General features: G+C 42.3%; 1 protein-coding gene and 1 long non-coding RNA gene across 2 annotated transcripts; both read left to right on the plus strand.

The window, feature by feature from the left end:
- Positions 1 to 1,027: 1,027 nt before the first annotated feature.
- Positions 1,028 to 2,827, plus strand: LOC148862306 (uncharacterized). Its single transcript, XR_016110923.1, has 2 exons — positions 1,028 to 1,215; positions 2,137 to 2,827. It is a non-coding gene; the product is annotated as an uncharacterized LOC148862306 (long non-coding RNA).
- A 1,724-nt stretch (positions 2,828 to 4,551) lies between these two features.
- LOC148862307 (chromophore lyase CRL, chloroplastic-like) lies at positions 4,552 to 10,446 on the plus strand. Its single transcript, XM_088981652.1, has 9 exons — positions 4,552 to 6,874; positions 6,965 to 7,014; positions 7,511 to 7,571; positions 7,664 to 7,699; positions 8,133 to 8,183; positions 8,652 to 8,744; positions 9,738 to 9,842; positions 9,974 to 10,066; positions 10,160 to 10,446. Exons 1-9 carry the CDS (start codon positions 6,707 to 6,709, stop codon positions 10,226 to 10,228), a joined length of 726 nt encoding a protein of 241 aa, XP_088837778.1. The 5' UTR covers positions 4,552 to 6,706; the 3' UTR covers positions 10,229 to 10,446.
- Positions 10,447 to 12,207: the final 1,761 nt, after the last annotated feature.

Genomic DNA, 12,207 nt, shown 5'->3' on the forward strand with positions numbered 1-12,207 from the left:
GGTTTATAAAATCCAGTAACTCAAACCAAGATTATAGACGGTAATTCAAGAAAATGTCACACCAAACCATTTTGAACCATAGATTGAACCAAATCAAATCACAAGTTCGATTTGAATTGATTCAATTTTATGGTTTGGGCGTATAATGAACAGCTCAAGTACAAATATTGCATCCGTAATTATTCTAACAAAATAAATAAATACATCAACAATTAGGACACCTCATGAAGACTTTTTTTGTGTTTTTCCTTTCTTTTTGGGTGAACTCCCGATACCCCTTTCCCCCTAAACTATGACTTTGCCCCGTTCTTCCTTCTACAACAATCCAGCAATTTTGTCCCTGAAGATTACAGGGCCAAAGAGGGAAGTTAAGATCATCAGCCAATAAAAGTCATTCCAACACCCTATCAATAATATCTGGTGTTTGTAATAGTATGCTGTAAGGTGTTTGTAGGGCGCTCCAAGTTCGGCTTCAGTCCAGGCACCTCAGTGGGGGCACTGTTCGCGCAATTGGATGGCGTAACACGCGTCCTCTAATTGGTGTAAACAGTTGAAGCATGCGAGGGATGATTCACGCTGTTAGTGACTCGTGAGGGGAGAGAGAGGGAGAAGCAAGACCGCCATTCGTCTACTTCCCGCAGATCCAATGGCTTCTTTGTGCTGGTCACTGGGGTTGCTGGCTTCGTGGGTACCCACTGCTCACTGGCTTTGAAGAAGCGAGGCGATGGAGTTCTTGGCCTCGATAACTTCAAATAGTTGACGAGGATGAACTCTCCCCGATCGAACAAGTGCGGTTAACGGTGACCAACACCGACGATCCAACCCTCCCCGTCTGGAACTTCCGGATGTGGTTCCTGGGTTTGATATCATGTGCACTGCTGTCATTCCTCAACCAATTCTTCGCCTACCAAACGGAGCCCCTCATCATAACCCAGATCACCGTTCAGGTGGTTACCCTGCCAATCGACCGCTTCATGGTTTCTGTCCTACCGCGCACCAAATTCCGCTTACCAGGTTTTGGGTCAACGGAGTTCTCCTTGAATCCGGGACCATTTAACATGAAGGGAACATGTTCTCATCTCCATATTCGCTAATGCCGGGAGCGCTTTTGGAAGTGGATACGCCTATGCCGTCGGCATCGTCAACATTATAAAGGCTTTCTACCGGAAAAACATCTCCTTCTTAGCCGGATGGATAATTGTAATAACCACTCAGGTCTGTGATTTCGGTATTTCTTTTTCTCTTCCTCTTTCACTTCTGGTTGTTCTTCTATTATTTTATTTTATCAGGTTTTGGTAACAGCTAATACGTGCACCGGTGATGACTGTTTGTACTCTTTCCGCCGGTGATAACAGTCCGGCTTCTATCAGGGCAGAGTCTAAAATACCTGAAGGAGTCGCCGGTGATGACTATTGGTCGCCGCCGGTTGGAAAGGGAGAGAGTGAGAGTGACTAATGAGGGCAGAGTCCGATGAATCTCGAGCGAGAAGTGGGATGGAATGAATGAGAAGCTAACGGCATAAAGGATAGAGTCCGTTAATTCAGTTCGCACGAATTAACTCGTGCCGCGCGAACGGTGCGCGTCTATAGCGTACCTGGAAATAAATAAAAAAACAAAAAACACACAAAAACTTGTGATAATTCAACCTAATAGCAAAAGAAAAACATAAAAAAAGTTGGAATATTGCGGTTTGAATCTGCTACCCACCGACTTCACCCCAAAAACGTTCCACACCATTAAAAAACGCCGCGTGTCTTCCCACACGCAAGCGCCTCAGCCTCGTGCGGAGCTAATGGGACGGCCGTTAGCTCCCATTTCAGTGATTTCGCCCAAAAAAGTGAATTTCACTCCTATCGACCTGCCCTCTGAAACTCAGACCGCCCCATCTCCTCCTTCGCCGGATCTTGCCAAGAAATCCGACGCCACGATCATTCCTATAGATACACCAGAACTCTTCATCCCTCTCCTCAGATATTCTTAGATATGTTTTTTTTTCTTAGTTTTTTATCTTTTTGCAATAGAAAAAACGCAAAAGGGAAGAATCGCCGATAGGTATTCTCGAATCTGTTCTCTCTTCCTCCTGCAATACTCCACTCTAAATTCATTGATTTGAGTTTAACCATGGAATGTCTCCAGCTAGGCTGATACGCGGTGCAAAGATAAGAGCAAAATCCACGGTTATTTGAAGAATGAATATGGCGTTAATTAAAACCATAAAAATTGTGTGGGCCAGACAGAGCACAATCGTTTCCGTGATCAGAGGGTTGGCGCTGAAGACCTCATAACCAGAGCCAGCACCTGAATCTTCTGGGGATGACATAAAAAGACATTATTGTCGTTGTTTCAAGCCTTTGAGTCCTAACCAGAGCCAGCACCTGAATCTTCTTCCCTTCTGTGTTTTTTTGTTTTGCAAAAAAAAGGTTAAAAAACTGTGAAAAACACATTCAAGAATATGGGACGGGGAGTATATACCCCCGGTGTATCTACCGGAATGATCATCTACGTTGGATTTCTTTACAAGATCCGGCGGGAGAGGAGATGCCGGAATGATCCCCGCCACTCCAATGTCCAAGTGCGTCATGGGTGGGCTATGCATGTACGGGCGGATTGCCAATAGCATTATTGTAATATTATAGTATGAATTTTTACATTTTTTATGTTTCTTATTGTCACTCCCCCAAAAGCTTAACGTACTCTTTGAGGGGAGGTAATTAGTCGAGTGAGCTCATAAGCGTGTAATGGTTACGAGATCCTCTCGACACTGTATTGTGTTTGTGCTTGCCATTGATTATTGCAATACAACTAGCCTTTTGCTAATTCGTGTTTCATCTTGTTGCATTTTTATGTGTGTTTGCTTTGTTGAGTAGGCTTACTTGCCCCTTTCGAGTGTCGCAAGGGGCCCCAATGATTATCCCCGTGACAGTTGGTATCAGAGCAGGAGGTTCTTTTAAGCCATTTGACTCGCGACGTGAGTGACAGCATGAAGCACAACAGGGACATCATGGAGGAGATCGAGCATGGACTCTCCACATCCCCACGAGGCTGATGATGCGCTCGTCGATGACATTGGCAAGGATAAGGAACCGAAGCCCAGCAAACATGAGAAATCTTCCAACAAGCATACAGCCGGTGAGTTGCGCATGCTACGTTGCGAAGCCACCGTAGGTGAGATGCGAGACTCGATAGACGAGTTGCATCAAAACATGGAAGCCATGGACAACACACTGGTCGAGACTGAAGGTCGCTTGAGTGGAGTCGTAGACGAGGTCCGAGACATAATCAATGGCACGCTCAAGCAAATTTGCAGCACTGCGTGCCAACAAGAAGCAAGCTCCTCCAACTCGCAAGTCCAAGACAGGCTTGATAGTTTTCAAGCCCAGCTCGATGAGATGAAAAACGAGTGGGCAACGTGGAGAAGAAGCACCTCCACATCAATGGCCGTCTAGGCCCAACTAGATGAAATGAGAGTGGAGTGGGCCTCAATGAAGTCCGCCGCATGTGCCTCTTCTGACACCCAAGCTCAATTAGAGAAGCTCAAAGCAGAATGTGCAATCCTGAAGAGGGTCGTCGCTAATCCAGCCAGCACTTCCTTTACACATACTCCCTCCCACATCAAGATTAGGGAGCCAATCCCCTATTCGGGTACCTGCAATGCACGAGAGCTCGACAACTTCTTGTGGCAAATGGAACAGTACCTTGCCACCGCCAATGTGACTGATGAAATGACTCACGTACGTACTACTATTATGTATTTGACTGATGTCGCTATGCTGTGGTGGTGTAGAAGGTGTGTTGACATAGAACGTGGTACGTGTATTATCCGTACCTGGGTTGACTTTAAAAGAGAGCTGAAGAGACAGTTCTCCCCAGAGAATGTGGAATACCTCGCTCGTCACAAGATGAAGACTCTCAAGCACGGCAACTCCCTCCATGACTATGTCAAAGAGTTTTTAGCCCTCACATTAGAAGTCACTGATATGTCTGACAAGGACTTATTGTTCAACTTCATAGATGGTCTAAAGCCTTGGGCCGAGCTCGAGCTCCAACGACGCAATATTCATGACCTTGCCTCTACCATGGTCGTGGCCGAACAACTTAGTGAATAGAGATTGTCGGATGACGAAGGAAGCAAACCAGCCAGCCCGCGTACCACACATTCGAGTGGGTGACATAGACAACCCAGTCCTCCGAAAGAGAAGCCACCCTTCAACCACAAACCAATCGAGCACAACAAGGGGAAGCAGCCACAAGGAAGTCAAAGCTACTACAACAACAGATATCAAGGGAGACCAAGCCATCCTCCCATTTGCTACATTTGTGGGGAGGAGCACTTTACCAGGAATTGCCCAAAGCGAGCGAAGCTGAATGCCCTCATTGCCAAGCTAAGTGATGATGAGTAGAGTGATGGGGAACGGAGTACCCAAGCGCCAAGAGTGGGCACCCTCCAATTTTTCAATGCCATGATGAAGAAAATGGCTACCTCCAAACATCCCTCCTCAGTCAAGAAAGGACCGATGTATGTTGATGTAACCATTGGTGGGAGGCCAACCAGGGCCCAATTGACACAAGGGCCACTCACAACTTCATATCCATTGCAGAGGCCAAGAGACTTAACTTGGCCATTTCCAAAGAGCCTGGCTGGCTCAAAGCAATTAACACAGGTGTCAAACCTACTGAAGGCATGGCCCACCGAGTAAGACTACAATTCGGCACCTGGGATGGAGAGATTGACCTCTCCGTTGTCCACATAGATGATTTTGATATTGTCATTGGAATGGACTTCATGATACAGGCAAAAGCGGCGTCGGCGCCTCACCTCGACATCCTGATGATCTTGGACGAGCAGTCACCTTGCATGGTCAACATGATCGCCATCACCAGCACCAAGAAGAAGCAAGTCTCTACCTTGCAACTCCAGCACCACCCTCAACCATTGACGGCAGAGAGATCTACAACCACCACCAGTGCAACCAGAAGTGATCGTAGCAACTCTAGAAAGAAGTCAGCGCCAACGCCAATGTCAGTGCTAATGCCACCACAATAATAACAGAGGAAGCCACCTTTGCAGCAGAAGCCACACACACCCACAACTGGTGGGCCCAATAGAAGACCCAAGGCCGTGTCAAACTTTGCCAACATCTACTACCACAACCACCGGGGAGAGCGAGTGCCACCCAAACCATTTAGGGACCACATTCACATCATCCCTCAAGCCAAATCTCGTAGTAGCCCTGTGAGTCACCATTGGGGACAAATTTATGGGAACCAACACCCTAATAATCCAAAATACCATTTTGTCCCGGCCTTAGCCACCAATTTTCTTACCACCATCAGGAACCATCCAAAATCCTACCTCGAATCAGCCGGGCAGGGACTTAACTTAGGGACTAGCCATAGGTTTTCCCACCATCCGGAACATCCCCTAGCCATCTACCCAACCTCCTATCTGGGCTTTGGAAGAAACCCTATTCGTGCAATAGTCGAAGAACCATCCTTCACCAACAAGTTCAAGCCTCAAGCAGAAGCTAGTCTTTGAGGACGAAGACTTAATTGAGTGGGGGAGACTATAACAAGTGTTCTCTTCATCGTGCCATCAAGTGCCAACCAACGTGCCTACGGCCGCCACTCCAGTGTCCAAGTGTGTCATGGGTGGGCTATGCATGTACTTTTGTATGGGGGGATTGCCAAATGTAGTATGATTTCCCACTTTTTTTATGTTTCTTATTGTCACTCCCCCAAAAGCTTAACGTACTCTTTGAGGGGAGGTAGGTAATCGGGTGAGCTCATAAGTGTGTAAAGGTTAAGCACAAGATCCCCTTGACACTATACTGTGTGCTTGTCCTTGCCACTGATTATTGCAATACAACTAGCCTTTTGCTAATTCGTGTTCCATCTTGTTGCCTTTTTGTGTGTGTTTGCTTTGTTGAGTAGGCTTACTCGCCCCTTTCGATTGCCGCACGGGGCCCCAACAATTATTCTCGTGACAGTGGTCTGGGTTTCAGAGGGCAAGTCGATAAAAGGAGTGAGAGACCGAGATAAAGATTGAGATCGACTTTCTTGGGTGAAATGGGAGCTAAATGCCGTTTTATTAGCTCCGCACTGAGATGCATGCGTGTGGAAGGACATGCGGCAACTTTTAGTGGTGTGGGACGATTATTGGGGCGCAAGTCCGTGGGGGCAGATTCGAACCTGAATATTGCACCTTCCACGGGAGACGGGATCTATTTCTCACAAATGGGCGCCTCACATATACATCCACCGTGCATTGAGAACATCTAATTAATAAGTACATGAGATATTCCCAATAGATGCAATACATGGTGGGATATGAATGTGAGGCGCGTTGTGGTGCCATCTGTGAGGAGCAGATTCGATCTCCCCACTGGTAGGGATCTGCTACAAAGTACAAACGCAACGCTCCCAACGCTATCCCAATCTATCACTGCAGCCGCACACCGGGAACATCAAAACTTGTTTCGCTTTTTGCAGGAACAAAAAATAAAAAAAAACCTTGTTTCGCTTTTCCCATCTCCTTACCTCCGGCCCTCCCTGCCCTCATCTCAAAAACCGAGTGTACGTTTTCGTGTGAAACTTTTGCAAATTTTCTTGTTTGTCATCCCTCGTTTGTCACTAGTGATTGCTGAAGTTCTGGGATTTGAAGAGAGATGATTTTGGGTTGGTGTTGTTATTGTTGATACTAAGTCTGATGACGATTGGCACGGGCTCGGATTCCAACGGTTGGAGCCGAGCCCGGGGTCTGGTTATCAAGACGCTGGCAGTGATAGGTGGGGCGCTTCTACTTAAGAGACTAACCAAGTCCACCACCAGATGGGATCATGCCCGAATTGTTGCCGAATCCCTCAGCGGTGAGAAGGTAAACGACCCATAACCTGGGTTTGATTTTCTTTTCCTTTTTTGGATTCTTGGGATAGATTTAGTTATTTTCTGGGTTTTTTCTTTGTAGTTTTCGCGGGAGCAAGCTTCTAGAGATCCCGATAATTATTTCAATTTGAGGTACCCAATGGTTCCGTTTCTCTCTCTTAGTTGAATTACAGATTTACTGCTGCATTTGGTTAATGAACCGAAGCTAACCAGTAGAACCTTCAATCTATTGGCTTCATTTTAATTGCTTTTTGCTTCATTTAAGTCTTTAAATAAGTGCATGACCAAATGATACTCTGAGGCATCGGCAATTGAACAGACACATAGTTGAGCTGTATATGTTGAAAGGCTACTCTTTTCATTAAGATTGCTTGGTTCAGTCTCCATGTTCCAAAGGAGCTTAGCAACAACTCTTATTGCTGTTTGTTCCTGGGAATGAATTTCCTAAGGCTCAGTTTGGAAAGAGTACAAAAATACAAATATGTACAGCGCACACATACAAAATATAAAGTTTTTCACTCTACATATTTGTATTTGTACTCCTTCCAAACTGAGCCTAAAGTATAATTGCTCCACTTTTAGCCAAATTAATCCATTTGTACTAAATCTGTCTTCATTTTCTGTGCAGAATGCTTACATGCCCAGCAGCAGAGATGGTGGATGGTTCAAGGGTTCTGTATTTTGAACAAGTTAGTATAATTTGCTATCCTTTTGTTGTCACTTATGGTTTTAATACCTACATAAACATGTAATATTTAACCTATCTATTGCCTGATGGCAGGCATTTCAGAGGACTCCGCAGAAGCCCTTCAGGCAGGTAAATATGTTGCATATCATATCATCCTTTTATGGTACATTTTGAGTGTATAAATTACGTTCTTCAAGCTATGGGGTAAGTTTTTTTTAGCTCCTATTATTTTTCTGTCTTCGCATGCGGGCTATTGTTTGCATCCATGCAAACATGTGCTTTACACATTTCCCTCCAAACTTTACTATTTTATCTAATATCATTGCTTTTAGCAGAGGAAACCATAGGAAGAGTATAATTTATAAGGGTTTGACAATGGATTATTTGTGCATGTCTCATTATTTATAAAGTACAAGTTACAGGAGCAAAAGATTTATGCCTTTTTGCTATCGTTTTACTGGTGTTACTAAGTGCTGATAAATAGTAACCACAATGATGCTTTTCTTTTTCATTTCTTTCTTTTTTTCATGTAGTAGAAATTCTAACATGTTCCTCGTTGCAGAGATTTTATATGGTGAAGCCTTGTCCAAAAGAGATGAGATGTGATGTAGAGGTGGGGTTCAATTTTGCTTCATACTCCTTAAGAGAAACCTAGTTTTATTGGGTTGTATTTTCTCCTTACATTTGGAAACTTCCCTTCCCAGTTCCCTAGCCTCTGGACAGGCGCAACAATGCACTGTCAGATACACCTTTTATGAGTTAGCAATAGACTCTTTTGTGATTTGTATCCTATAGAAATCTAATAGCAATAGACTCTTATCTTTTGTTGTGAAGAAACCAAGAGAACAAAAGGAAGATAGAAAAGGTGGAGAAAAAGAAAAGAAAATAAAATAAAGAATTTACTTTAGTAGAGAGTGAACAAGTTTTGCACTCTCCTTTGAACCTATTTTATTTTATTTTTCTTTTTTTCTCTTGGTTTTCCTTGTCAGCCAACCTAAGGAAAGTAATTTCTTTTCCTTTCTTCTATTTTCTTTGCAACCAAATGCAGTATTAAGATTCCTAACTTATTTTAAATGGACAGCTAAATTCATATGCCATTAGAGATGCAGAGGAGTACAAAAACTTCTGTGATCGTCCAAAGGATCAGCGCCCACTGCCTGAAGAAGTTATTGGGGTAAGATTGTTGTGACCTTCAATCCATGATCTTGCCAAATTAGCCATGGTGTATTTGTGTAGGATGTATTGCAGGAATTGAAGGCCACTGTAATGTTTTGTTTGCATTAGCACTTTTAAGATCTTGAGAAGATTTTAATATTCCAATTGCTAAAATCTCTTCCTGTGCTGATCCAATTAATAAACAAGAACAATTACTTGAGGGTCCTTTCAATCTATTTAATTTGATGTATTGCCCCAACAGATATACAGATTAAGTGCTTATGGATCAGTAAAATGTTTTAGATTTTTGTTTCCGAAGAAAAAGAACTCTATTCATCTAAGGTTTTTTTTGGTACCTTTTCTTTCCTTTTATTAGGGAGAAATAAACAAACTCAATGAGCAAAATATGCCACACCTGTTACCACATCAAGTTTCTGCTCATCAGTACTTTTTCTTTCTCTGATTCTGTATATGTTTACTTGTGCTGTATGGTTTCTTTTGTTTTTGTTGTTTATGTCTTTGGCGTAGGTTGTGTATAAATGGCCTGAAATTCATTTTTAACCTATTTGTCCAGATAATTTTATGTTTTCATTTTGCAATTGATGGGTCTTAAAAGAGTTTAGCTAGAACTGATAAGACGATTCATTAACTTATTCATAATGTTAAAGATGCTTTCCTCTTCATTAGAAATCTGGTTAACTTCTAATAAACCATACTTGCCACTACTGTGTTTGTTTTACGCGCTTACTGTACCTACCTTGACATTGAGTATATACCTTCTACTTCTTCCAGTTTCTGCTGGGGTCCAACTGGCATGTTGGCTTATGCAGTGCAATTTTACATTAAACTCTACTTGTTGTCAGACCATATTTATCGTATTGGAGGTTTACTTGTTAAACCTATGTTGGTCTTACAAATGAGAATTCATGTGATAACTATATATTGCAACTCTTGAGTCCAATATGTTACTCCTGGAACAGTTTCATATGGATTTATTTGGTAAACTATGCAGGACATTGCAGAACATCTCACAGGTATTTATGTCAAGCGTTGTGAACGTGGAAAGCGGTGCTTATATGAAGGTTCAACACCACCAGGTGGCTTCCCTAATTCATGGGTATTTTCTTTTCTCTATCATCCCTATCACCCTCAGTTAATCTCTGCTGCCTAGAGCTAGTACTGGAGTTGGACATGGAACCGGTGACTTTCTTCTACCTTTGTCTAATAACAAATATTTTTGTTTTGCAGAATGGTGCAACATACTGCACTTCTGAAGTTGCAGTCTTGAAGAACAATGAAATACATACTTGGGACAGAGGCTATGATGATGATGGAAATCAAGTGAGATGGTCACCTGATTTATCTTAATATGTAGTCGAACAGAGAACAACAGAATCTTTGCTTAATTCTACATTTTCCTTTCATGTATAACAGGTCTGGGGAGTGAAAGGAGGTCCATATGAGTTCAAACCTGCACCAGGCTCATTTGTCCTGCAAAATTGACATGTAGATAATATATGCAGACTGTAAATTTTAACTAAAACTTGTTAAATTTCCGAATTATGTACATAAACCCTCATCAATCTTTTAGCGATATCCAAAGATGTAATGCTGCAAAAGGCAACTGCATTAGAAGTTGAGGGTTGCTCAAGCACTTGTTGGACAACAATTGTGGGCTGAGAGTCCAGATGTTCATAATAATAAAGCAATCGTTACTTATAGCTTTTAGCTGGTTTATTTTCACTAACCTTATTGCTTCATGACGTCATTATTGAGAACTGGGATCTGCTCATTGAGATCGGCTTCAGTCAGTGCAAGGCCCGTTCGAACACTGTTCGAACAGCCTTTACAGCCTTGCATTCGGGAATATCACCATACTTCTATGCTTTATTTTATGTGGAGATATTTTCAATGCAAGGCTATGATGGTTGTTTGAATGGGCTTTGCACCCATTGAATCCCATTTCTTGTTCATCACACCGATCTCACAACCACATCCCACCGTGTATTGGGAACAGCTCTTCATGAATAATAAATAAAAGTATTATGGGAGATATTCCCAATCTGTGCTGCGAGGGCATGCTGTGAGGAGCAGATTCGGACTGCATCATTGAGTGATCAATCTCAGTCTTACAGTACTAGTGTGCCGTTTTGGACTAAGATTGTTCTAACTCTCGCTTCATTAATGTGGAATTTTTTCACGGGTTGGGTTGGAATTTTGGGGCCTCAGGTTGGGCCTGGGCTTGAAAAGGCGGGTTTTTTATATTTTTCGGCTTGGGCTCGGGTTGAGGTCTTGAGTAACCCTAGTCCGGCCCTTTAGATTAATAGTGATGGGTGTATGGTAAGCTTTACATGATATTATTAATTTCTAATAGTGATGGATGAAATTTTAGTTTGACGGCTCTTTAGGTTAATAGAATTATTTTATTTTATATGATGGTTGAACTTAACAATAAACTTATCAAACTTCCAGGTATCTTTTCTTTTCCCCCTTTTGAAATTAAAGTTTTCAATTTATGATTCAAAGAAAATTCCAGGTATATCTTATATTTTCTAGATGAAATAATATTCCTTTTAATTTTATGATGAAAATTATATTGCATTTTTTTCTTTTCTAAATGCAATATATGTATTATACACACGTAAATGTATATTAATTTTTGGTTTAGGGCTTTGGGCTGATTAACCAATCCAAGTCTGACCTGGACCTGGGCCCAACCCGAGTGCCCGAAATTTTAGTGCGGGCTGGACTCGGGCTTTAGGTCCAATTCTTAGGGTTGGGCCTGCCTGGGTTGAGCTAAAACTGGGCCCAGCCCGCCCAACTTGCACCTCTAAGTGAATCACTGGGTTCCAGAGATGATGTCAGGGAAGACGGACGGAACTCAGGAACATGACCAAAACCTACGGCAAGTTTTGGTGTGCACGTGACAAGTTGACAGAGGCGTTAGACTTACCTTGGGTTCAAGTTGATCAGACGGAGATGAAAGCAAGATCAGCCTTTCTATGAGAAGGTAATATTAATAAATATAACTACTTTTCAAGGAATTTTCATTTTTGGGGGCTTTATAAAGACTGGTTGTTGTTTTCTATTTATCCACCAATTATCAATTTAATAAAGCTTACCCACTCTTGCTTGTGCGTGAATAAGAAAACTGTAATTCTTTTTGCAAAAATCATTAATTCGATTGGATCAGTTACATGGAGTATGGGCTATTGAAAGAAAAAAAGGAATCTGAAAATCTTTAATAAATATCAGAGACAGAAGAAGAATTTCGTTTGAAGGACGGAGGATGACAGATTCAGTAGAGAAAGTGGTGAATGCGAAGAGTTTTAGACTTGTTGGTAGAGGATGACAAAATGAGGAAAGAAAGTAGCGAAGACAAAAGAGTATTAGAACTGTTTGCTCATTAACACAAGGGCAGTTTGGTTCAAAAACATTGAATAGTGTTCCCAATAATTTAAATCCAACATTATTTTGAAAAC

The sequence above is a fragment of the Nelumbo lutea genome, chromosome 3 (genome assembly GCF_056320005.1).
Source record: "Nelumbo lutea isolate HS-2025 chromosome 3, American lotus-T2T, whole genome shotgun sequence".
In the NCBI taxonomy this organism is placed as follows: Eukaryota; Viridiplantae; Streptophyta; class Magnoliopsida; order Proteales; family Nelumbonaceae; genus Nelumbo; species Nelumbo lutea.